At 37.8% G+C, this 27,885-nt stretch overlaps 1 protein-coding gene across 6 annotated transcripts in view; it reads left to right on the plus strand.

The window, feature by feature from the left end:
• Positions 1-7,197: 7,197 nt before the first annotated feature.
• Positions 7,198-27,885, plus strand: part of PRTFDC1 (phosphoribosyl transferase domain containing 1) — a 42,698-nt gene continuing 22,010 nt past the window's right edge. For 2 of the 6 annotated variants that reach the window (XM_079301788.1, XM_079301786.1), the window contains exons 1-3: positions 7,204-7,262; positions 10,841-10,947; positions 12,901-13,084. In XM_079301788.1, the coding sequence (XP_079157914.1) occupies positions 7,218-7,262; positions 10,841-10,947; positions 12,901-13,084 (336 nt within the window). In that variant the 5' untranslated portion in view covers positions 7,204-7,217. Of the gene's footprint in view, positions 7,263-7,450; positions 7,562-8,895; positions 9,086-10,840; positions 10,948-12,900; positions 13,085-27,885 lie in introns of those variants that run through there. The other 4 variants (XM_079301789.1, XM_079301790.1, XM_079301791.1 and 1 more) reach the window with 4 other exon arrangements.

A 27,885-nucleotide genomic window follows, 5' to 3' on the forward strand; every position in this document is an offset into this window, starting at 1 on the left:
AAAGTGAATAAACTCAATTGTTCTGACAGAATTTTTTCTTCATAAAAGCTGTTAAATATTAATAGAAACAAGTCTGTCCACAGGCTAAAACGTAGCATTACCATTTGAACATCCTTTAAATTCACGAGTCAGTTACTAATAATCCATGAAATAACAAGACTATAACCAAAATGCTTCAGTATTTCATAATTATAAAAGCAGTAATTTTAAATTGTCCATATTAAATTGGATAACCGTAATAAAACATGAAAAATGGGACATAAATAATCTATTGGTCAGTAAGAGTTACATTCCCACAAGCTGAAAATATTTCCTGTTGGAAGTTGTGCATGACAAAGCTGTGTATCTATTTTTTAAAAATAGCAACGTGAAATTATGATGAATATCTCAGTGCTGTTCTTGAGAATGAAACCATTTCTCCTCAGGAAGGAAGGGATCAGATACGGCATCGCCGCACACAGAGGGAGTTGCTGGTTGTCCGGCTCCGATGGAGCTGCCTCGAGCAAGCGTCGGCTCCGACAGGAGCATCTGGGCTCCATGTGGCTCATCCTGGACCATGTTGGCTTTTGGGGCTTTGTGTGTATTCCTGAGACAGTTCTTCAAAACCTTCCTTATAGAGGGGTAACCTCATTCCCCTCACAAAACAGTGAGGCTAAAATTCAGTGGGAAAAATGGGAGAAATTCACCACTGAATTAATTTTCCATAGTCTCTGTAGGGAGGTTTTTTATTGTAGGAGGGCATGTCTTATCCCTTGTATATTTTTGTGGAAAACTGGAACTGCAAACTGCTGCTGTGATGGCTCTGCCATGAAGCTGAAATCTAGTCCTTTCATTGGCATACATTTCAGGCAACACATCTAACAATTTCAGCTTTAATGAAGGCAGACATCTTTCAGATAAGAAAATGTCACGTATATGCAGGTTAAATGGATCCTAGATAAATGCTAGCACTAGTCCACACTTTCATCCTCAGCTTTAGGATGCTTATAATATTAATGACATAATTAGAGGAGAGAAAGGTGGCAAACCCTGTTATTAAGGTCATCTGACATTTCCCATAGTCAAGGAAGGCAGCTGCTGAGCCCTGCAGCTGGAACCAGGTGAGTATTGAGCCTGACCAAGCCAAGCAGGAATGGCCATTTCTTCCATGAGTGGCCATCCAAGATGGGGATGTACACTTCACCACATGAATGCCTAAATTGTATGGTTTTTCATGCTATCTCAATCTTCCTCCTGCTCCTCCTTGTCATGCAAAGTTATGTAAAAATATGAGGGCTTTCACCTTCCAGGCTAAGTGGCAGGAATGCAATGTGAGTAATTTCTAATGTTTTTTTTCTTTACTGTTTAAAGGATGTTGATATAAATGTGAGTCCCATTTCACCAGGTTATGAAAAACAATTTTTTTGTAGACTGTGCCTCCACAAATAGTTGTAGACAGGCAGAAATACCCAAATAGCAGCTATGTGCTGGCCTTGTTGATGCTGCTAGGAGAGTGAACTTCTGTTCAGTCACTAGTACTAGCCTGTGGTATTAATTAATTATTCCATGCCAGCCTCAACATTGACTCCACAGCATGAAGAAATTCACAGAAACATGCAAACACTGGATTAACTTTGTATTCAAATATTTTCTCAAATGCCCTTTGCAGTTGTGCCCACCAAAAACCTAACAACAGCTGAGCTGCTGGTGAGCTGAAATAAGGGTTTATCTTGCTGACCTGTGCAGTTTCCTTGAACTCCCCTGGCACTGTAGCCTGCTGTTTCTTGTCTTAGATTGTTAAGTTATCTGTCATACGGATTGTGTTTTTCTCTCTTTGCTTAGTGCCTGACACAATTTTGTCTGTTAGTAGAGCTCTTGTGTGCTTATAATAACAGTAATAATAAATGTGATCATCTGGGCATGAAGACTATGCAGTAAGATTCTTGTTGTTTACTAAAAGGATCTGTTTTCCAAGAGCCCTCATTTCATTTGTTTCAGCAACTGGAAAGTAGGAGTTGAAGGAAGAGAAATGAGATTTAAAGCACTTAACTTATTCCCTGGAGCAATATGATTTATTCATGTCTTTGTCATAGCATGTTTTTGAAATGCAATGGTAAATTACTTGTACCTGGCTTTTTCACTGGTAACCATCTATACTGCATTACTCATTTTGGGGATTTCTGACACACAATTTGAACCCATCTGTTTTAAATACAGGATATATGTGCCTAAAGTTAGAACTATGATTTTAGCCTAAACAGCACTATGGAATAGTTTAAAAGCTATGGAATAGTCTAAAAGCAAAATAATTAAAATTAATTATTAATTTAGTCTTGCTAAGTGAGAGCCCCCATATGGAAAATTCAGCTGATTCAATCCTATAATTCCATGAGCTGCTGTAAAAATGGACAAGTACCTCTAGAACTGTGCTTTGAGGTCCATATTCAAGCTGAGGAACCAATGTATTAATTCTCTCTTCAGAGGGAAAAACTCCAGTAGTGTTCAACATGTGGCCCCAAGCACTGCACAAGGGAGAAACAACCACATTTTGCTCTTTACTCGGGAGGAATGATTTGTCTTTTACACAAACAATAAAATAGCAAATGGTCCAAATCCAGCATTCCAGCAGCCCTGGGTAGGGGTCATTCTGTGCTGCAACAGAGTGCAGAGACTGTCCAGCCATGAACATTCACTGTCCTATGCTGCAGGAGAATTCTTTGGATCAGACTCTGTTTTTCAATACACTTTTGTTACTGCCCTGTTTATTCTAGGCAAGCTGTTAAGTATACAAAATTATATCAAAGATAACTGAGCTATTCTGGGGGGGAAAAAGCTCTTAAATTGTTACTTGTTTATTGGTTTAAGACACTTGGAATTCTTTTGTTTGGTAGACTTACCTAGATTTTTTTTCAGTTAAGAAAAAAAAAATTTAAAAAGAAGGATGAAGCCAAGTGAACAACATCCTTTAAAAAGAAAACAAACTCTTAACAGTTAAATTCATTACATTGGGTGTGACCCACTAAATAGTCACAACTCTGATTAGTTTTCATGGTCATGCATGATGAATTTGTCATAGGATATGATGTGAGCAGCATTCCTTGGAAATAGTGCTTTATCATTCAAATGCCAATACCTCTAAATAGCTGGTTAGGACAAGTATTTCCATAGTATTATAAAGAATATAAAGTTTATTCTAGTATTGAAGGACAAGAGGAAATTTCTGTTTGCATTTCTTTCAGCTATAAGGACTCTATATTAATAACATGAACCTGAAAAGCAGGAAGGGTATCTTCAGGAGCCAGGAAATTGCAAAGCAAAGCTCTCGCTGCTCTAGTTTGGCACAGTGAGATTAATAACAAACAAAAATGAAGTTTTGTATTAAAGATGTTTATCATAGACCAAATAAGCCAAAACTCAGAGTTCTGTCAAGCAGTGCCTAACAGTGATTGGAGGGTTATAAATATTTGAAAAAACAGACTAACATCTTGAATGGCAGCTTTTAGCCATTTTCTTGATATCAAAGTTACTCCAGTTAATTTTCAAAGCCTAAGTCAAAATCACAAACTCAGCACAGGGTTAACTGTGACCAAGCTTTCCTTGTAGATCTTGGATGCTGCAACTGCTTCAAGCTAAACTTTCCAATTCCTCTAAAATGATGGTAATTCTGCTGAAATTGAAGGTGGCCAGGAGTCAGATTCCAGCTTGCAGTGCCACTCTGTCACCTGCTCTACTACAGGAGTCACAAAGAACAATGTGCATCTCTTATGCTGCACATCACAGAATGCTCCTAGCCCTGCTAATGGGGCAGCATTTCCTGTGGTCTCCCTGTGTCCATGACTATAGGGGAATGGTTTGAAGTGCTGTTCCATGTTCTCCCAGATGTCTGGAACACTGTCTGCCAGACATGTTCTGCTGCACTCAGGGTCTCCAGCAGCCACACTGTACTGGGTCACTGCCTCAGGTAATACACACAAACTCAAAATTATGGAATATATTAAAACTGGATATGAACAATTCAGAATTGTTTCCAACGTGCCCTAAAGTACTGTACATATGCTAGACTTTTGCTTTTAATAATCCCTTCAGTAACCATTTTATCCAAAAATGTCTTTCTCTGCCACACAGGTGTGTGTGTGTTGTAGCTTACCTTGTAACCACTAAGAAATGCAAGTTTATGCTTGATAAGATTGTTTACCGTTCTGCTGTTCACATAACAGCTGCAGCAACAGGCAGAACCAGAAAAAGTGCTCTTACTTCATCCCCTAATTGGCAAGCTTCTACCTGGGTAAGCCATAGCTCTTGAAATATTCTGGATTTTCATGCTTTTCTTGTCTAGTTTTGGTGTTTACATATTAAACTAAGTTGTCAAATGTTTGTTATAGCTTCTTGGAAGCAGAATACCTAATGCAGTTGCAAAGGCTGCTTACAGGTAACTCCATAACAATATTTGCCTTGGACTGCTTTCTTGGCATATCCCTACCGCCAACCTTTTATTTTCAGTGTTTCTTTACATTAAAGTTGTGAAAGGGTGGGCATGTCCTACTTTTATCAGTAACATGGTAAGAGAGGAATAGATAGCTAATTGTTATTATAAAGTTGTGTAAAGGCCAAATATATAAATATATTCACAGGGGATTTGCATATCAGTCTTAACCTTGTTTTGTTTCTCTGTGTGTCGCTTCTTCCATCTGCTCCTTTATGGCTCTTGGCTATGTGTTCAGACCTACCCAGTCCTACTTGTTAGTATTAGCAACCCTTATTTTCTTTGTTCTTCTCCCCTTTGATCATTTCCCCTGGTTGTATATCTAGAAATGTTTATTCTTTTCCTCCTATTTTTAGTTCATAAACAAACAGCTAAACAAACATACTAAGAACATTCTTCAGAACCTTTACAGGGTTTTTCATAGTTAAGCCCCAAATATCATGTTTTCACTAATCGTATTTTAAATTAAGTTTTGAAAGTCTACTGTAAATTCATCCATTCAATACCAGTTCATACTGTTAAAAAAGAAGTAAACATTCACTAAGTATATATTCCTCCATAACAAAATCCTTAGCAGCTTCATCTCCATCATGCACAAAGAACCTCATTAATCCTGATTTCTACTAATTCTGTGAGTCCACAGAACCATGAATGTGTCTATTTTCAACAAAACTAAACAAAATGTATTGCATTTTGTGCCAATGAAAAAATCTTCAATAGAGAAGAACAGCTTTATGGGTTGGATGTGTGGCTGCTGACAACAGAATTATCGAAGTGTACCCCAGCTAAATTTATCTAGTTTTTCATTTCCTTACTCATATTTATTGTTATTAGCAAGATATGACACTTCATTGCACTTCTTAAGCGAGCCCTGTAAAACTGCTGGAAGATAAGAATATCAAAACAAAGACTTGACAAACACATTCATCCAATCTTGATGGGAAAAACAAACATCTCCTTTCCAGCACAATGCTGGAGGAATTTATTTTTAAGTGTCCTGCTTATGTTAATGCTTTTCAAAGCATTAAGTTTCTATATGTAGTTAGTCAGAACAATCTCTTATATTGCAGTAGTCTGCTAAAGAATATGGTTAAAAATACAGAAAGTTCTGTTAATAGTAATCTCAAACAGTCTGAAAGGTAGAAAAAACCACTCCTCATATAGCAATGGCAGTGGACTTGAGTTTCTAGCTGTAATCTATCTTCAGATCCGTAGAATTTAGCTCTGTGACATAAATGCAACAGCAGCTTTATTGGTAACTTGGCAGTAACTGATTCTGACTGCATTAGCTTTAGGGCAAATAGGGGCTTTAGGAGGCATTCTTTCAGACAATGAGAGTCTTCAAATGCTGATAGTGTGGATACAAATCAGGAGCATTTAACCCAAAGATTAGATGAAACATTAAACTTTCTCAATAGTTCTATGAAATGTTGACATGGAATTTAAATGCAAATCTATTTAGGGATTTTGTCCATTATGAAAATATCTTATGTATTTTCCAAAATATTTGTATTTGATTTATGTAGGTTTGCACAAGTCTGCAGATGTTGTTTATCAGATTCACTGCCTATTGTTTTATAGCACTATGAACAGGAACTACTTTTTCTCAGCACACTTGAGTCTTCATATACAGGAACCACTTTGAGACAGATATATTCTGAAGTGGACTTTTGACACTTGTAAACCTTGTCTTTTATTCTTTCAGACATGCAGTCTATCGTAGCCGTAATACCAGATTCCTAAGAATTATCCTATCAGTTCTAATTTAAGTGCATTGATAGAATGTACCTTAAAACTAATCCACACTGGACACCAAGCTTAGTAGACTTACCCATAACTGCTCCCTGGATCCATCTGTTGTGACCAGAAGTGGCAATGACCACACTCTAGAATAGTAGTGTACCACCCCGAAATGTTTCCTACTTGGTTGGTGAGAGCCCCTCAGGTACCCTAAGAATATATCACTGTGCCTAAGTCTCCCCTAAAAGCAACTTTTTCTTCCTTTAATATTTTCTAGTATAGGAATGGCAGAATTCTACCTGCTATGTATTTGACAGATTGGTACTAGAAATTATAACCAACTTTCAGTTTTAAGAAAGTGAAAAGCTCTATTTTTATCCACAGTGGGCAGAGAGGCTGTTAGCCAAGAAAAAAGCAATCTCATTCTCATCTGTTAGGTAGTAAAAGCAAAATATTAATAATAATTTTGTCCGAATTGGAAGGGGGTGGCAGAAAGCTGGTGCCTGATGTGTTTATCTCCAGCTGCACAGAGAGCACGGGCAACAATGGGCACGGGCAACAAGGCACAGCCCGCCCCAGCACGGGCACGGTGGAGGGCAGGAGCAAACTCCAGGAGACAGCGAGCATGGCAAGTATGATTACTGACCTGCTGGAAATCTCATTATTTCTTCCCTGAAGTATAAGGAGTAGTTTAAACCCCACCAGGCTAATATTACCGTTAACACAGGCCAGGCCCCTTGGTCAGCCCTGCCCAAGTCTTTCCAGCATCCCGACCGTATCTACACCCGCACAGCTTCCAGCCTGCACCTCGCATCCCCCACTCCACATCCCGCATCCCGCATCCCGCATCCCAAACCCCGCATCTCACATCCCGCACCGTGCATCTCACATCCCGCACCCCACATCCCAAATCCCACATCCCGCACCCCGCGGCGCCGCCCCCGCGCTCGTCCCCGCGCTCGCCCCGGCGCGGCCCCGCCCCGCCGCAGCCCCTCGCGCGGGCGCGCGCAGGAACATGGCCGCGCAGGGCGGGAGCGGCGCTGGAGGCCGCGGCGTTGTGGTAAATGCGGAGCGCGGCCCGGCCCTGCCCGCCCCGGCCGCTCGCCCCTCGCCGGCCGCGGTGCCTCCCCACTCCCCGGGCCGCTTCCCCGCTGCCCCCCGGTGCTCTGTGGTGATCCCCCCCGCCCTTCTCCGCCCTTCCCCGCCTGCCCCGAGCCCCCGGTCGCCCCTGGGCCCCGTCCCCTCATGCCCGGGGACGGGCGTGTGGGGCTGAGCCGCGCCTTTGGTTTCCGCCGTGCCAACACGGTCCGGTACAGCCCGAGCGGCTCCAGCAGCCCTGGCTGTGCTTCCCCGGGCCCCGTGAGTACCGGGATGAGGATCCGCAGGCATCCCGAGGTGTCTCTGCCACCAGGCCTCCCTGAGGCCCCTGGGGGTCTGCGGGCGCTGTGGAACAGGGTTGGGCTGCCCGTGTTCTGCTGGGGTGGGAAACAGCCCGAACCTTGGCGGTGCGTTTGGAGTGCCTGTACGGGCGGATAAATGGTGCAAAAATGAATGAATGAATGAATGTGATCCGTACTCTGATAGACACACCAGATTCTCCTGTGAAGCAAATGCCATCACTGCCACCACCTTAGGTATGTCCTTATTTTAGTGTGGCATTAGGATTTTAACAGAAAGTTCACGGGTCGGCTGCCCAGATCATGGCTCAAGGCGCTCTATACAGGCAGCAGTCACACTCTGTCCACTCCAGTGTCCCCTCCATCCCCTTTCTGAAGGACCTGTCTGTGTGTTTGAGCTCTGTCTGAAAATACCACACGTCAACCACGTCTCCTGACTCCTGTGTAATAAATGACATTCCTTACGTGAGTGACAGTGTATGTCACCAAAGCAACGTGAGGTTATTGCAGAGAAGGACATGAATGTGCATGACCGTGTGCTGCTGCACTGCTTTAATTTTTTCTGCTCAACTCTCCAAAATCCCAACCAGCAGTAAGTCCAGTGCAGTATCACTTAGATTACAAAAGCTGGACTTTGCTTCCTGCTGGCTTGGAGCTGAGGACTGAGCTCAAACCTCACCTGTGCTCACTTTGCCAGGCAACGAAACGAGCAACATTCATCTAAAGGTGCTGCAAAGGAATGTCTTCAGCTTCTCTCTTAGGCCTCAAGGGAGCACTTTTGGATATTGCCATGTATTTGCATTCCTTTTTGTATCCATTCACATCAACTTTTTTAAAACTTACTGAAGAATATTTGCAGTACTGTACTTTAAAAGTAGGTCTTCCTTTTACTGTAGGAATTTTTTTGCACACGAGTATGCCAGTGTATTTAGACTATATATTTACTTATCCAGTTGAATACTGCTTTTTTCTGAAACAATCAGAAATTTTTCGTTCATATTTTCAAGGACTTTTTAAATTCTCAAACAGAATAGTCATAAGAATTTGCAGTTACTTGAAAATTGTCTTATCTCTAACAATGTGAATATCTCTAAGATAAATGAGAATTTATAAGACTTGTTGGGAAGTGTCTGTTTAAAAGATAGACGAATACGAAATAGGCTTATTAGGAAAATAATTAATTTGAAAATACATGTGAATTTTGTTTTATTTGTCAAATGCGAGCAAGTGCTTGTAAACAAGAACTTGTGTATTATTGTAGAGTTACACCATTTATGTTCTGCTATTCTTGAGAACCAGAAGGATAAACGGGAGAATCGAAATTTCATCCTGATCCTATTTTATAATGGTTAATTATTGTAACCTAAGTAAAAGTTACTGGTTTGTATGAATTTTGAAGCAGTTTTTGTGCATTTGATCTGCATCACACTGAAACCATGCGGTTTGGTGGGAATGCAGAAGTCAGCAACACTGAGAGGAGATGCTAGTAGTTGTAGGTAATGCTTAATGAAATTATTTCAGTTTGCATTAAAATACTTTTGAACAGACCATACATTGCTACAAAATTTAAAAATTTTTCAGCCCCCACCATGAACTGAAAAAGAAGATGAGAAAATAGTCTTTCCAAGCCGACTGGAACAGTGGCTTTGGAGCAAGATTTGCCTCTAAAACCTCTCCAAGGAGGATATGTATAATCTCCTGTTTCTATGGAAATGAGGAACACAACTAAGTAACTTTTTTTCTTTTGTGTAGTTTCAAGGCTTGTGTAAGTCAGGGGAAAAGCTTTCATTGATTCCAGTGATCTCCCAGTCAGGCCCTTCATGGGCAAATATTCAGTAGCAGTTGCCAATGAGTAACTTTTATGATGCAGAAATTTTTGGGTGGAGTTAAGAAAACATGCCAGTCAAGGTTTATGTAGCTGTCAATGATGCAATATGCAAAAAAAGCCCCTAAGCAACCCAAAATCCACAAGGCAGAAGTGTGTTTCAGTACAGCATGAGGCAGGGCTGTGTCTGAGTTAAAGAGGGGATGTTGAGGAACAGCTCAAAATCAAATATGTTATCTTAGCCAAAATTGTGAGAAACTATTTATTGCTCTACTGTAAAGTGGTGAGCAAAGGTAAGTGTCAGTGATGGTCTTATAAAGACCATCTGTAGCAAAAATGCCATAAAGACATGCACTGCACAATGGAAGTTTGTCATCATTTCTCCTTGTACTCAAGATTCCTGTAGCCAAGCTAGAAAAGACAATGTAGAAAGACAATGTGCAACTTGAGGAATATGGTTGTAAGGAAAACCTATTAGGTGTCACTTCTTATCCTGAGCCAGTATTGAAGAAAAGCTTTGTGATGATTTCAAGATATCTTGTGACCCTGCAGGTCTTGTCTTTCGTAAGGGATAGGGGAAATGTTTATTTTGGAGTTTGTTTTGTTTTTGTGCTGGTGACTTTGCATTTCATAGCTTTCTGAAGCCTTCCACTGTTGGCTGATTTTTTACCTTCTTAATCTCTACCACCATTGTATGTTGTGAGATCTAATCTCTGCACTCTGATACTTAAGAGACCAATGTGTATGAAGTCTGTAAAATATTTTTTCTGTAAATATGGATTTACAAACTCGTTTTATAGTGAGGTGAGATGCAAACATTTTGTAATCACTTGTCTTTGATGACATCTAAATTAAGAACCTCACCTTTGGCAAGAAGTACAATTTTTCACTGATTTGTACAGATACAATCCATGAACAACGTAAGTTATTTTCCATCTGTGCTGTTTCATCTGTAGAATATTTATTAATTTATTTATGACTTTCAGTCATTCTAAACTAGAAATGTACAATTTTAACATAGAATTTTATGACTTTTAATTCTGTCATCTGCATCTCCCACTGGCAAATCCCTTCTTACTGGCAATTTTATATTTGCACTCTGTGTTTGAAAGTACTTAGCAACTTACATTTGCCACTAGTTTGGTATTAAATATTTCCTTTTTCTATCTAGTTGTTTGTAATTTCAGGTGACGTTCTCCACATTCTGTGGGGAAAAAAAACCCTGTAGAATTTGATTTCTGAATTATACTGAGAAGCCAAATAATAATGGGAAAAGCAAAACAGGAAATTGTAACTGGAAGAAAGTATGGCACACAATGAATTCATCCAATAGAGTGTACTAGAATGCTGATTTTATATCAGCTACATAATGTCAAACACCATGAAGTGTTCTTGACAGTACTATTTGATATTCAGATTTCAGACAATTGGCCTGGATACAGTCTGGATTTGTTCACTTATCCTCAGCACTACTATGGAGACCTGGAATATGTGCTCATTCCTCATGGCATTATTGTTGACAGGTATGTGTAGCTTGAATGTTACTAAAATTGTTTGGTCAGTAGTATTATTCATTTTTTATGAAGGCTGTCATCCATATACAGTGTGTGTATAATCTTTGTCCTAAAATATTATAAGGTGAAAACTTGGATATTTTTATTTAGAAATTTAAATTAGTACATTTTTCTCTGTGCTGTGTTACACTTTTAACATACAAAGTAGTCTTTGGAATTCCTGGAAATTTCAGCTGCAAAAAAATCTGAAAAACAATATAAAAAATGAAAATTCATCAAAGAAATATTTCTAATGAGAAGTTTTTCCCATTCTCAGACCTGATAAAAGATGATAAAAGACTATTTTATTAATCTTCAGTAAAGTAAGTGATTCTCTTTCTTGCAACAGTAAAAGGAATTACATAATTCAGATCAAATGAGATGATCTAATATTTCTAATACCTTCTATTTCTCATATTAAAAATATACTAATTATTGCTATATGGAATTTACTAGAGCATTAAAAATAAAAGATGTGGAAATGAAGCAACAGCTGCTTCTCATACTTAGTATATTAGCTTCAGTCTAGAGCTTATTCTTCTGTGCTCCATGCACAGATTTCACTGAAGTTCAATCAAGGTACTTATGTAGGGGCAAATTGATTTCTCTATTAGAGTTAGTAGAAAAAGAAGAAAACAGCCAAACCTGAAAAATGTAACAATAAAAGACATCGGATAAATTATAGGATGATTTAATAAATTGTATCCTGTCTACAAGCTTACTCTCATTAAAACTACTAAACTAATTCTGAGATCTGGTGAGGAATTTTCCAGTGTGTTTACAGAATATAATGCACTGAGCTGTTTTTTCTCAAAACATCAAATGACACTGTTAAGTTTTCTGTTGATACTGCATTACATCTAGAAATGACTCAGTACTCTATTGTAGGTCTAGAAATGCTGTCTATAAAGTTAATCTTTGTTAGTTACACTTATTATTAAGATTAATATTTTTTTTATTCTTGAAAATGTATGCAGCATTGCATGGCAGGAATGTGTATCTTTTGTTTCCAGTCATCTGCCATATTCTGCAATGCAGAATTGTCAAAGAGAGGATATATTTGATTGGGGACCCCACAGTTCCATGTTCATTGGAGCATTCTCTTGAGTATTTGCCTGTGTGTGACCTTGAACAAGTCACTGAAGCTCTTTGCACTCTTCATTTCTTCTATATAAAACAGTGAGCTGTAGAGAAGGGTGATGATATACACTTTTTATAAGCTTTTCACCAATGCTCCATTTTTTTCTAGTTTTTTTTTATATTTTTATTAAAACTGTAGGGGTAGCATCTTCCAAATCCAATCAGCATGACATTTTCAAATATTCCTCCCTATCTTTCATTGAATTTGTTGTTCTTCTGCAGTAACTTAGGAGTTTGTATAGGTATATTTTATATTGATAGTGCCTATGAGGTAAAATGGAAGGCTAGCTCACATTCTTTTCTTTCAAATCTCTGACATATTTATGAGCCCAAAATATGCTGAGATTTGTAGGTTGTGTTTGTATAGCTGGGAATTTATGCATTTAAGGTTAACCAGATTCAAGTGCTTTGCATCTTGCATCCATCACACTGTATCTGCCATCTGTGAGCTGGACCCAAACCCAGTCAAGCATTGGAATGGACTGTCCTGGAAGGTGGTGAGTCACTCACCATTCCTGCAGATGCTCAGCAAATGACTGGACACAGCACTTACTGTTATGGTCTAGCTGACATTGTAGTCATTAGTCAAAGGGTGGACTTGATGATCTTGAAGGTCTTTTCCAACCTAAATCACTCTGTGGTTCTGTGAAGTCAGGATACTTAAGCAAGTATCAACTATACAGCCAAGCTTTATACTCACCGTGGTGTTTGTAAAGTGTACCATGAGCTTAGAGTATCTGCATCTAAAGTTATTTCATCCTTTTTTTTTTTTTTTTTGCCCAGGACAGAACGACTGGCAAAAGATATTGTGCAAGACATTGGAGACAATGATATCGTGGTTCTCTGTGTCCTCAAAGGTGGCTACAAGTTCTGTGCTGATCTTGTGGAGCACATTAAAAATCTTAGCAGAAATTCAGAAAGGTTCATCTCCATGAAAGTTGATTTTGTTAGACTGAAAAGTTACCACGTAAGTCAACAACTGATTAATGCAGATTCTGGTTGAATGTCATAATAAATAGTTGACTTTTGCTTGTGAGATCTCTGCCTCCAATTATAAGAAAAACTGTGTGAAAAATATTTTTGTTTGGACAACCTGTGAGGTTTTCTTAAAAACTCATATCCCTTATACTTTGTAGATAGTATAAATAATGATATGACACATCCTTGAGCTCTGTTGTTTTATTTAGTCTGTTTTTTACTTCTGGACAGAGAAGTATTCAAATTTCATTCATGTAAAATGTTAGCATCTTATTAATTCTCAGCATCCTCAGTTCTGTCAGGTTAATTTCATGTTACTGCATTTTCCACCCCCGCATTGTTTGGCATATCTGCAAGGTGGTAAATCTATGTCTTCTTCTAAATGTTTAATGCTAAGTAAATAAAATGCTTTCATCTTCATAGCATGCAGTTTACATAGTAGCAAGATATACCACCAGATGATGATAGTGTTCTACAAGAAAGTGAAACAAGCCATTCAATCAAATCCAGTGTTGAATTAATCATCAAGCCCTCTTGTTATCTTCAGAAGAAATTATTCCGTAATAAATCATCTGTGTCACTGAGGATATGAAAGTGAGATGACCAGCATTTTTTTAGAATCTCTAACTATTTTTAGAGATTTTAGAATCTCTAACAATTTCCTCTTGTAGAAGTTATAAATTTATATTGTAAATTGCAGTGCATGTTTCATAGTGAGAGAGCATTTCTATAAGTAAGTTGTTGAAATGTCTGAGGAAATGCACGAAATAAATAGAGTGATAATGCAGTGTCTTGCAGAAGGGCAGCTTGCTGTGTCCAGTGGTTCCACAATAACTCTACATCCTTTCCACAGTTTTTTGGCTGGCATTTTCTTGTGACCCCAATGACTGTAAACTTTTTCTGACTTTCACAGATCTGGTCTGACTTTTTTTCAGTGTGGGAAAAAAGGTGAATGAGAGCATTTTATAGCCATGTGGTTAGGATTTAGTCCTGGGACTTCTGTTTCAATAATTAGTTAGCTCTGTGAAGCACATGTGAAATACCAATATTAAATACTTTCTAGATATTTGGCAGTATTACAGAAATAATTAATAAATTATAATGCTTGTCTCACATAATGGCACATAGAAATTTTACTCAGTTTTTTTTTTTTTTTTTTGCATAGGTATAATAGCACTTCAGTAAAGCTGCTGAGCAAATAGTGGAATTACTTAAATTGGTTTTAATTTTGCATCTGACATGTAGGTAATGCACATGCTTTTCCTGCAGTTATTTCTTATCCAGTATGAGGACATCCTGGTTTTAAAATTTCTTGCCTTGGGGTCAAATCTTATTAGCCATAATAACCCATAACCAATGAGTGGCAGGAGATGTACTGCAAAAGTGTGGAAATTTTCACATCTTGAGCTTAGGAAATAATGTAAAAGCATGTTATATCAAGCTGTAACAGCACTAAGAATTTTATATGCAAGGGTGCAATTACCAGTACTAAGTCCTAGATGATCTTAGCATTTAGTGGCTGTGCATATTTTGGGTCCTAGCCTCGTGCTGTGTCAGAAAAGTAGCACCTTCCCAAGAACTAGTGGCTGCATCTGCTTTTTTGGAAAGATATTCTTTTTTCTTGTATGTACTTCCAAACAGGTGTCATGTATTTAGAGAATGAAGCTGTCCTTGATTTAGTGCTTGGATCAGGTGCTTGATACCTTGGTCTTGAGAAGCTGAATGACACTGCAGTAGAAATTTGAAATTTGAATTTGTCTCAGATCACTTGAGGAACTCATTGTACCTAGTCTGAGTGACTCTTTATCCCAGCCAAATCTCCATGTTAGTTTATTCTGTAATAACATATCTTTCTCAGTGTTTTACACTTTAATCAGAGGCAATAATTACAGCTTCAGAGATAAGACTCTACTTAAAATCTTGGAGCATCACCAGTTCCACTCCTTTGATTTCCTCTGTATTTTCTGTTCCACTTTCTACTAAGACTTATTACAGTTCTATTTTTAATCCATTTTTCATTTTACAGACACCATTCTTCTCACATTATTTATCCTGCTTGCTTTTACTAACTGTTCTCTCTTTCTCTCCTGAAGGGAGTCCTGCTGCTCTCAATGTGCTTCCTTCAGCCATGTCTCCCTTCCCCTCTCCAGCTGTTTAAATCCAGCAACTAATTTCAGCTCAAACTCATGGGATTTTTGTATTCTCATTCCAGCCTCAATATTGAAAGGTTAGTTGATTTTTAGGGGTTGTAATTCAAAGTGGGATTTCTTGGTTTAATAGGATTGCAAAAATGGGCTGTAATTGGGGCCCAGAGTCAGATCTTGGCATCAGTGAAAGTACCCCTTTATTACCAAGTATCAGTAGAAAATGTGCTTTGCTGTTTGGCATACAGAAATGATTACAGGAAAAGGAGATTGCAAATATGACCACTTTTATATGGCTCTTTGTTTTTCAAACCTGTCATAATATTACAGAGTTTAGACTTTTGAATTTATACTTAATTAGTATGTTAAGGTTTGCTTTCATATTAAGTAGCTGAAAACTCTGCATGTATCTTCTTTGTTAGATTTTTTCATGTAAATGAATTTATTTAAAAAAAAATAGCATAGTACATTTAGATTCTCTGGATATTACTGAGATAAATGGCTACTTGTACATAATCAGGATGGTTTTTTTTTTGGTTTGCAAAATATTGTCATACGTGCCTGAACATTTTTACATTTATCTGAGAATCTTTTCTGTATTTTACAAGGGGCAGATTAAAAGAAAGCACTAAGATGGGAGTTAGAAAATATGATTTCAGGAGTAAAGAGATAGGAAGCATTATGCAGAGTTAAGAATAAAAGTCAGGAAGTAGATGGAGAGGAAAATCAAATCAATTTTCCAGATGGAAATCTGAATGAAAAGCAGCAGCTCTGAATTTTAAGAGACAGAGAAGAGAAAACATACACTTTTTTGAATGAACTCAAGAGTAGCAAGGCAAGAAGTATAGTGGGTAGAGCAAGAAGCACTATAATAGTGTGAAATATGTGAAATACGATGAATATATAGAAAGATGCATGCCAAGTTTTATGGGAAAACACTGTCTTCTGAAAATACTGACATGAGAACTGATAGAATTTGGCAGCTTCTGAGATATTAGGCTCTAAGATACTGGATTTTAGTATAAGTCAGGAACAGTGGAATTGACTGCAGAGATTTTTGAATTTAAAACTGGATGAATAAAATTTACTATATTCAGTTTTTACCCCGTTGATTGTTTTTCCGACTGATTGTTCCTCCACGGGGAATCGGAGTTCTGAAGTTGAAAACAGGGGAGGGTTTCATATTGAAAGGTGAATTCAAAATTATTTACAGAAGCATGGTATGTTGCAGTAAAAGATGACAAGTAATGGTGGAAAAAGTTGAGTTAGGGAATGTCATCTAAGCAGTATGTGACCCTAGCAGGAGAGATGGTGGATCCACAAATTCCATAATGCATTTGTGATATTGATAACTTTAGGAGATTAAAGGGCTGATTAGGAAGAATCCAGAGGGAAGTACAACAGAGAAATTAGGAAGATGTTTTACTAGGGTGTTTTGAATTAAATGATAAGACTAAACAAGAAAGAATGTTTGAGGACGAGCCAAAAGAGGGAATGAACAAAAAAATAGAAGGATGTGGATGTCATGAAGAGAAGGGCTGAACTGTTTTAGTAAAAACACATACTATAAGAAGTGTAGCAGAAGAGTAGACTGTTCATAAACAATAATTAGAGCTTCTCTTTGTTCAGTGTGGAAGAGATAATTTAGGACAAGCTGAAAAGGTAAAGGTTAAATCAGAGCTTCAGTCAGAAGATGTTCTGGTTTAGCAAGTCTAATCTGCAACTAGGAGATGCAACAATATCACCTAATCCTGTTCATGGCTGTGCCAAGTGTGACTTTTAAGTCAAACCTCAATTTTTAAATGGAATTGAAAAAATTAAGAAGTAGAGGAAGTATGCAGACTTTCTTGAGAAGTTCTCAGCAGCCTCTCAATAGAAAAGAAGGTAAATGCATGTGAATTAAGACTTCTTTAGTGAATAGATGATGAAAGCTAAAAAGAGAAGGAATCCTGATAAGAGTCATCATTGAAACAGGTGATGGGGACTGATGGAAGAGAGAAACGCCACACATTTTTATTAGGCAGACCGGTGTGCTTTCTACATGCATTGCTAGCTGTTCTTCTAAAATGTTTAGCATTCCCTTATGGTTATCCATAGATACCTATCTAATTCTCTTAATTACTAGATTTTATAAAATAGATATGATATAGTTCACAGAATAGATACGATATAGTTCACATCTTGGGGAAGGACAAGTGAATCATGGTGGCACAACCTTTTTTCACTGAAAACCACGGAGAGGTAAACTAGGAATGAGATTGTTACTTTTCCTTAAGTCTTTTGTGATTTGTTTGGTTATATGTGTGGACTAAAGTGGCAGAAGAGCAGCCACCTCTGTTATTTTGAAATGACATTGTTAAAACAAACTCTGTTGTTTTTGATAACTTTGGGACCCCATCTGGTGTACTGTATCCAGCTCTGGAGTCCTCTGTGCGGCAAAGACAAGGATCTGTTGGAGTGGGTCTGGAGGAGGCTACGTACATGATCACAGGTCTGGAGCACCACTCCTCGGAAAACAGACTGATTCAGTTGGGGTTCCTCAGCCTGGAGAAGAGAAGGCTTTGGGGAGACCTTAGAGCAGATGGCCAGGACCTGGAAGGGGCCTACAAGAAAGGTGAAGAGGGGCATTTACAAGGCCATGGAATGATAGGACAAGGGGAAATGCCTTTAAATTAAAAGACTAGATAGAAGGGAGACTGTTTTTTTTATTATGAAGCTGGTGAGGCACTGGAACATGTTGCCCAGTTTGATGCTCCAAATATGAATGAACTTCAGAGGAAACTTCCAGAGGATTATGTAGATTTGGTCAATTTATGTAATTCTTTCAAATGAATACATTATTTGTGGTTTCCAGAACATAACTAATAAAAAAAATGTAAAGATGTGAGTGCTGAACTGTAATCCATGCACAATGGTTGCATTGAATTCTGTTCATAAACAAATCCATTGATATGATCTGTTTCCTCTTCAGCCTCCAGTTGTTTGAAACATACTTACAACTGTTGGTTATTAGTCTTGGCATAAACAGGACTGCAAGAATCTGAAAACAAGCAACAAAACAAGCCCTGTTTAGTAGAAATCTGAATGTTTTTGCTGTATGAAGCCATCTCAGTAAATAGTTTTGCTAAATCTCTCTAGTGTAGGAGTAAGGAAACACAGAGGGATTTTATGAGTGAGTTGAAAGCTTGGTAAATGGAGTAAAATAATTCTCTTTTTCTGCCATGCAGGTTTCCTTCTCATACACCAAGTGAGTGTACTTAATTCCTAAAAGACTCAACAGCATGAAGCATCAGACTATAATCAGAGTGATATAAAATATACAGTCCTACTTTTCATAATAACCTCTTCTTATTCAGTATAATTTTACTGTATGTAACTTGGCATTTTTAAGATCACTATGAACTTTGATTTAAAAATAGTGTGTTGAAATCCTGACCCTGAAAAAGCAAGTAACCTCAAAATGGTTCTATTAATTTAACAACACAGAAGAAACAACTGTCATGCTTGCATTTAGTGATTCATGTCTATAGCCAGACTCTACACAAGTGTTGCAGTGATTGTTTATCTCCATTGCTGTGTCGCACAGGTAAACACAACTTAGGATCTCCTGAGAAAAATGTGCATGCTGAGATGAAAGAGAATTCACATTAGTTCTTGTACTTACAGGTTTTCTTTTGGACAGATTGTGGTTCCCTTTATTTTGCTTCATGTACACAGTTTAGCTGATGACTGCATCATCATATTGATGCTGAGTAGCCATGGAAGTATTACTAATTGGAGCCTTCCTGATAGAATTAATTCCTGTCAGCTTTGAAGCCAAGTCCTACCATAATTTCACAGGACTGAACTCCAAATTATCTGTGAATTATGCATTTGACATGCAAATAAATAACTTCAGTCTAGGCAAAAATGTAGTTTAATTTGAAAATTAGTGATTTGGTTTATTTAATTTGGAGAGAAGTTGTGTGTGTACTAGACATTCAAAAACTGAAACATACTCTTAACCCTTTTCAGATGTATGTCTTCCAGGCACCACTGCAGACAGTGAACAACTGTACAGAGAATTTTGCAGTATGGTATAGGTTTAGATGCTAATGGGTAGCAGAAACATGACATAACTGAGCCATGGAAACTACCAGTGTCAAGGATCTAGATCTTAAAGTTGTTGCTGTTGTTGAATGTTTGAGACACACATTCTGTTGATTGTAGATGGTGTTGTCAGGGAGATGTCTTATGGGCAAGCTAATAATGAGTGATTTGGGAAGTCTCCTTGAATTGTAAAGGGATTTTATCTTTGTGCACTTTCTTAGTCTAGTAATGGATAAAACAGCATTTACACCCCGAAGCAGTAGTATCTTTTTGAGTGGAAGTTCCATGAGATGCTCAGACCTGCTAAAACAAGTGAGTAAAATGTCTTTCAGAGCTCCAAGCCAAAGACACTTCCAAATTTTAAGCAGGTATTGGTGCTCTCCCTGTATCTCTTATGCTTGAGTTATTTTCTGAAATTTAGTAAGACTGAGATGATTGAGAAGGTGATGAACAGGGGAAACAGATAATATTGTTTGTGAATTGAGTGCTTGGAGATATTACAACTCACAGTTCTCCAAACTGAGTCCAAGTGTTCATTTTTCAAGTGTTAAGACTTGTTTAAAAATGGAATATTTTTCATGAAAGAAACAAAAAACCCACATTAACATGCAGCAGTGTCTCAATGCAAAATATTAGCCTCAGAGACATTCAAACTTTTCAGAGAAATAGCCAAAAATGTGTTAGTAGTGGAAGTCATCCCAAAAGCTTATTCTTGCAGCTAGCTGATGAAATTCTAAAAGAAATTCACAAAAATGTCATGACAAGAATGGCAGTCTCTTTGGTTAAATTGTGGGTGGTGTTGCAAGAGCAGCAGCACAATTCCGGCACTTTGAGAGTAAAGTCTCCTGCCAGATTAACCTGCATGTCAGGTACAGTGACTTGGTGTGGAAACTCAGACACTGGAGGTGGGTTTCTTTTCTGATTGCACCTGCACTGGCTGGAGCAGTGACCATCTCCAGTCCATTCCTCAGGGACTGCAGTGCCCTCCAGGCAGTCACACTGGCCAGCTCAGCAGCTCACTGTTTCTGAGCACTCCCTAACCTGTTTCAGCCCAGATAACACCAGCGATGAGAGAATTTCTATTTGGACCACTTGAGCTTGCTGGATTAGTTTTTAGCAGCCCAGATGCACACATGCCTCTCAGTAGCCCCTGCCAGAGGGAGACTTAAAAGCAGCTGGGGTCAGCTTGTGAGCAGTAAATTCTTTGGTCAGTGTAGTTCTTGCTGGAAAAAAAAGAGTCTGCCCTTAGTGAAGGGACCCACTACCATGTGTGTAAGCCTCAGACTCACCCTCTGCTTTACCTGAGAGATGCTCCTCAGAGGTATCAGAAGGAATGTGGGTATTTCAACTCTAGTTATTTTTGTGTATCAGCCTAGTTTTCATAGTGTCTTAAGATAAACTGAAGAAGGCCATATTGTATGGAATAAAATGAGAACTTAAAATTGACAGGGTCTTGAAACTTCTTAGTTCTGGTGGCAGATGCTCTCCTTTCACCTACGTGGCATCCACAGCTTCCATTTAACGTGGTGGCAGAGTTGTGAGAGCTTTAATTCATTTCTTGCTCAAAGAAAGTGTTTTATTTAAAATAAAACAGAGTTTTATTATGTGCTTGGGGGCTTGGGATGCTACTTCTAATGTAGGTGTTAATTTGTGAGCAGAGTTCAGGAAAGGTCATAATAAGTCTATCGTACAGTCAATTTATCAAGTATATCTCTAATGTAAAACTTACTTATAGAGGATGATCTTTGTAACTGTATGCATCAGATAACACACCTACACAGCACTTGAATATGTTAGCACCATCTGAAATCTTAGTGATTTTTTAAAGTATGAGTAAGTGTTTCAGTGACTCACATATGAAAGATTTGGGGGAACCAAACAACTCAGCCAAGGAAGAACTGAGTAGGAAGCAGCCTGATTGCCATGGGGACAGAGCTAGACCAGATGTGGCAGTGAAGGCAGAGTGATTCTGAGCTGTCCTAGAGCTTTTTTGAAATATCAAATATTGTTTTAAAGCATTTATGAAGCATATTGAAGCAAGTAATGGCATAATTTGTTAAGATACTTTTTATTTTTATCTATTAATTCCAGCTTAGGTATGGAGCTTACCTTCCTTCATACTGATATATGATTTTTAGCTATGGATTTTTTTTTAAATTTAAAAAGAAATAGTTTTTCTATACTGTGGGCTGATCCTGTGTTCTTCTGGATTTCAGGTCTAATATAAACTCCATAGAGGTATTTTCTAATATTTTTTGAGAAATTTATCTCCTAAGGGTCACGTTTTTATTACAAGCTCTAGCATTTTCTTTTGAAAAATGTCTTCTGATTTGAAATAAATGTCTTGAATTACAGTATATTGCATAGGGTACAGGTACTGTGTATAAACGGAGTTTAAGATATGAAGTTCCTTTTTCTTAAGTTTTTTTTTATATGAGGTTTTTTTTTGTGAGCTTAAATCTTTGGTATTTTTAAGCAATCTGTGTTCCTGGAACATGTTAATATAAGACTGTAGATGTTTTTGAAACTGTCTGCTTTTAGAATGGATTCAGAGCATCAAGGAATTCTATTAGAAGCATTCACTTGCATATTTTCAAAGAATTAGATTCCCCTGGATACAGTATTTGTTGTAAAGCAGTGGTTTCTTATAAAGCCTAAAATTTGAAGGTTAGTTTTAGGAAAATGTTTTTGTTTCATATTCTGCCAAAAATACACCAAACCACTACTAAGTTATGGCATTTGCAGCAATACTGTATGTCATCCTGCTTCATGGATTTTACAGTGACAATGAGATAGGCTCTTACATGTAAGATAGGTCCAGAATTTAATTTAATCCTGTTGTAAAAATAAGATCTGGTGAATTTGAAAATACTGTGACATGTTTATGCATTGGAAAAACATCACATTACTTGTACACTAGTAGTACCATTTAATATGTGAGTTTTTCATATTAAGGTCTGAAATGAGGCAAAATTAAAATAAGCTGGAGGGTTCAATTTTTCTCAAGGAATTAGATGACTCCCTTTTACTGGCATCTTAACTGCTGTTTCTTAAAGCAGATCATAACATGTGTAGTGTTTGTGCAGTGTCACACCCCAGCGGGTCTGTAAGGTGTAGACCAAAAGGGTTAGTCTCAAGTAATATGCCAATAATGGGAACACATCTCTAATTGCAGTACAGATCTGTGTGACAGATACAAAATTCTTTTCCCTCCTCGTTTGATAGACAGAAATTAAAATATTTAAATGAAGATGGGATACTATAACTGTACAAGAAAATTTATAAAGAATATGTGTGCCGTTAGAAGTTTCTAAATTGTCGTTAGCCAAGGGACTAAACACAGTAGTATGGAACAACTCAGTGCTACTGAGTTGTGAGAGTCAATGATAAACTAAGTTCCAGATTGCTGGAAGGAACTTAGCATTTCAGATTTTCATCAAACTCATCTTCTGTGAATTTTCTTACACCTATTTATCTATTTTCTCAGCCTGTGGCTATTTGACAAAGTTCAAGATTCTTCTTTCTCTATTTTATCACCAGATTCTAGGAACGAATGGTAGTCAGGGTCAGAAGATTAGCATATTGTGCTTATTTCTAGAGAAAGCTGTTTTCTCCCATGCTTGCAGAATTCCTAAGTGGACAGGGTTTTTAGTCCAGAGCTACAAACTCCCTATATGTTTTTTCACAATGTTCATTTACTTTTGATCATTAATTTACAACACAGTTTAAAAAATGGGGTAAGATCATGCATGCGGATCTAGTAATGTCCACGCTGGCAGGTTAAGGTCCTCTGTTGAAGCTGAGAAACATAACTTCTACTTCCACTGCTGTAATCTTCATGCACTAAATGCTAAACAATAATTGGGCAAAAGATAGATACTCCAGTTATTGTGGACTCGAATCCAAACAGACATTTTCCTACCCAAGTCCAGTATAGTTGGCTATAGCATGATTGATGACCTTAATGACTTTTGCATTACCATAGCAGGGGGAAGATTTTCCATACACTCGTTGGCTAATGGAACTGAGGAGGAAAAGCATTGCAAGTCTGCTATTCTGGTAGTGTGGGCTGGTGTTACATTATTATCACAAAAAAGGCAGACACTTTTAGCAATGCCTCCTGGCAGCCCTGAAGGAGTACCTGAGTAGGACTATGGCAGTTGTGGAGGCTGTGCTTCCTAATTTTTCCTTTTACCTGTAAGTTTTAAAATTGATTTGCTTCCCATCTCTGGAGAAAAATTATGTGATCTGAACCTTACCTTACATGACTGAAGAGCCCTGTGAAATTGTTAATACCTTTTCTCATCTTGGAACATATACAGATTTAATTTCTATATAAAGATTTATTTCTATATTTGAAATATTATTTTACAGAATAAAAATAAGCTAGAGTACAAGGAAATGTCAGACTATAGTATGTGAAAACTGACCTGAGTTTTGAGGATTTATTCTGTTTCTGATATACATACAAGTCAAAACCTTTGTTATCATACGTTCTTGATTTCAGTTCTTGCTGATCTTTTTAAGTGTTTGGGTGCTGTTTCTGCCATATGGTGATATGCAGTCTTACTGCCTCACCCTTAAACAAAAGAACCCATTCAACCAATGATGAGCAAGTTTATGAAATTTAATTGCTAAACCAGAAATTTAAAAATTAAATAATTTATTGTCTATAATCCTTATTAGCCAAGCTAACTGGTCTGAATTCTGCTTTGATTTATTACAGTTTGGCCCTTTTTTAAGATACCTTGCCTTCCTTGGATTAAATACAGAGAAGGCATGCAGGAGCCCCAGTACACAAAAAATTGCTGAGTATCTGAACAGGTGATTACAAGCAATTCCATTTATAAAGCTTAATAATTTACTGCTTCCCAGACTGTTGTTTAAGCTGAATGACCTGCCTTGCTTTTACAGTAGGGAAGAAATATACTCAGGTGTTACCGCAGGTTACTGATAAGGAGTACCTTGCTGTCAGTAAGTTCATTGTTTGTCATTCTCTGTCCAAAGCCAACTTCCTCATTGCAAAGCTCTGGCCTTCCCTGGAACTGGATAGACTAGCCTGAATTTGAAGCAGTTCCAAACCTGAGTAGTGGAGCTTTTAGTTAAGGAATAACAACAAGGAAGAAATGGAATAAAAAAAAAAGTAAATCTTCATATGAGTTATATCATAGGTCTAGCCCTAGAGAAGTAAAATATGTCTTACACTGTGGTAACTAGAACTCTGCTAGATATACACTTACAGCAGTTTCAAATTTGCTATGGTCTGTTATCCTGGCAGTAGCAATAAGGCCAGTCTCAGTGCAGCTCAGGCAGTGGTGTGGTCAGCTCAGGAAGGCAGCTTTTAAAACTTTCAGAGCTGCACAGAGCTGTCAGTATTTCAGTGCACATGTACCTGTACTTTCCTGTGGAAAGGGGATGTTCTGGCAGTGGGTGTGTGCCAGTTTACTGAATTCCATTCCCACTTGGCTCAGCATTGTTGGAGTGTTTGCAAGGTGTTCAAAGCACCTCTTAAAATATATCAGTGACCTGGCACTTGACTATTTTGAATGTGGGTGTACCCCAGAGGTTGCAGTCTGGCCTTAGGTATACATTTGATTCTGGGTAAGGGAAGGCAAACTTTCCAGTCTTTACCAGGAAGTGATCCGTATCATTCCCACTCATTTGTACAAGTCTCCAGCTTAACAGTACTTACTAGTTGCCCTCTGAATGTTCCTACTTAAGCCTGGATAGTCCTTCTAGCTGCCTGCCATGAAAACTGACAGTTCATTTTATACACTCTTGAGGTCTTTTCTTCTTAGCTATTATTTTTGAGAGAAGAAACCCAAAATTGTATTGATTCAAGTGTATGTTGTTTCTAAGTGCAGCATTTTATGTAGTACCCCTCAATTTCTGCTGATTCACTAAGAATATTTCATAGCTTATACTTCATATATCAGTTTGACTATACCTATTATCAAAATAGGTTAACAGGTCCTGTAGATGCCATACTGACACTCCCCCAACCAAGTTATTCGTGTTTTGAAGTATTTCTCAGGAGGCACATTGTAAAGCAATTTAGTTACATACTGGTGTCCAAGGGACACCTGAATGGTCTGTCATTGACTTCTTTTGGTCAAAACCTTCCTGGAAAACCCAGTTGTAGGAGGTGGAATGATGGTGTGAAGTGAAAGAGCTGTCTTAATGGGAATTCTCAGGTGGGAGGATATGCTGTATCACCCAAGGGTACAAAAGCAACACAGAACAGGCCTGATGGTCACATTCTTCTTTGTTTCGAGTTTCCCTGATGAATTTTGGGAGAAAAAGGTAAAGAAATTCACATATAAACTCTGCAGACAGCAGTAATTAAATATGTGAAAATGACCTCATGTCCATATTTAATAATTTAATTATGGATTTAAATTGTTCTGTTAAAGCTACTTTTTCTGCCATGATTAGAGAATCTTTGTTTCACTGAGCCCAGTATTAATGTATTCCAGATTCTGTTTCTTCAGAAGAGTAACAGATGTTCACAGTTTGGTGCAATTTTCAGATGAGCAATGCTGTTTATAATGAATTTTCCTGAGACCACCCAACTCATTTCACTTGTAACTTGAACTATGTCCAAGTGTTGATCTCAGGAGATGTAAAAGAGATGTACTAATTCTGTGCCCCACCCAGTTCAAAACACATGACTTAGTATAGATGGAATTTAAATATGTATACTTCCAATCTACATAGAAAGCTAAAGTTGTATCTTGTATGCCATGAAAAATGGTGGTGGAAATAACATTCTTGCTTTAATTCACCAAGTATTCCTAGGATTAATTAAAATTATAAAACAAAGATGGGCAAGTGAAAAACCAGAACCCAATAACTTAAACCAAATAAATTGAGATTTATCCTGGAAAATGCAGATTTATTAAGTGCAGAAAAAACCCCAGAAATATAGCTTGGGATGAGGTGTGGGAATGTGACATAGTGCATCACATTTTGTCAGAAACAGCTGCAATAAATTTTGTGCTGCCTTAACCAAAATATAGTGTGGTTTAGAGCTGTCTCTCTCGAAGCCAATATATCTAGTGTCAAATATTTAGAAAAAAAAAAAGAGTTCATAGTGTTTAGGGATTTTAGAAAATAAGCACTGAGGAACTTTGGGCAACAGAAAGTGAAGCTTCAATACATATTTCTGCTTTTATAAGAAATCTCAGAGACTTGATTATATCAGTTGGAACAACTTGCAAAGGAAGAAAGAAGCTCTGAATGACTTAGATGAGATGGTGAAAATTTAAAAAACAGTTCTGAATTGACATTAATTGGTACTGAATGAAACAGTTTTTTCTTTCCTGACATTCATTTACTTTGTATTTAACATTTAGTGCTGTGTTATTTTGAGATTATAAACGGAGAACTCAGATAAGTGCACTGAGAGTTCCCATGGCAACCATAGTGTGCAAATTATCCATGTGAACATTATGAGTAGGGTGATGTCACATTGTGGTATTGAGCCTTGCTGTTTGGCAGGTACATATTTTACAACATGTGTTAAGTGATAAATGTACATAGTTATAAATGGAATTAAAATCAATGATCTGAATTAATTTTTTTTTAGCAAGAGAATTGCTCTCTAGTGTGATGCAAGGAATTTCTTTAAATTTTTTGAAAATACCTTGACTGGGGGTTCCAAGCTGCATATAGTAAAGCCATATAGAAAATGATACGGTTTTTAGGCACTGTGAATACCCAGCCTTGTCCTTTGACAGCCCTTGTTCTCCAGTCAGAACACCAGGATTTTCATAAATGTGTGCAGTTGTGTCCCAACAGCCGATGTGTGAATGCAGAGATTGACAGGATGCTGTGATCCCCCTGCTCTCAATGGCTTTTGTGTTTGCTTAGCTGCTTGCCAGCAATGAAGATGCTATTTCAGCATCTTCCTTTCAGCTGAAGCCAGAAATACCAAATGCAAAGGAAACAGTGCTGCTGAGAATACTGTTGAAAGAGAGAGGGTTTTTTTAGTGAAAAATAAATAAATTCATTAATCATTGCACCTCACTGTTATCTTTTTTTCTCTTTCTCTTTCTCAGCTAGCAGCTTAAGGGCAAACTGCCTTTTCAGTAATTCTTGTGTGCTGGTTGCTAATGAAATTCTACACTTTCTCATTTGGAAATGAAAAAATATTTTGTCAGTGCCTTGGTTACACATGCTGTGGTAGATATTAGAAACAATCTGCTTTTTATAGTCTTATAATAGTCTTGACTTGAATACAAGCCTGACTTTTGAAGAGTGACCTGTCTTGCTTTACAACAAAAGATTTGTGCTTTTAAGCCTGAACTTAAAATCTTCCCAATCCCGACTTTTTACTTAGTTTTAAAATAATCTCTGAGAAAATCAGTTTCTTTCTGTGTTGTTGTTTGGGCTTTCCTCCCCCCTGTTTTTCTTTACAAAAATAAAAGAAATATTGAAGCTTATATTAGGAAATGTATGGGATGTAACCTTCACTGCTGCTCTAGCTCTGTTTCCCAGGAAACGGATCAGAGCAGCATGAAATTTATCTAAAGCTCCCAGATCCGGTGCAGAAAAA

The sequence above is a fragment of the Erithacus rubecula genome, assembly GCF_903797595.1.
Source record: "Erithacus rubecula genome assembly, chromosome: 3".
Classification (NCBI taxonomy): Eukaryota; Metazoa; Chordata; class Aves; order Passeriformes; family Muscicapidae; genus Erithacus; species Erithacus rubecula.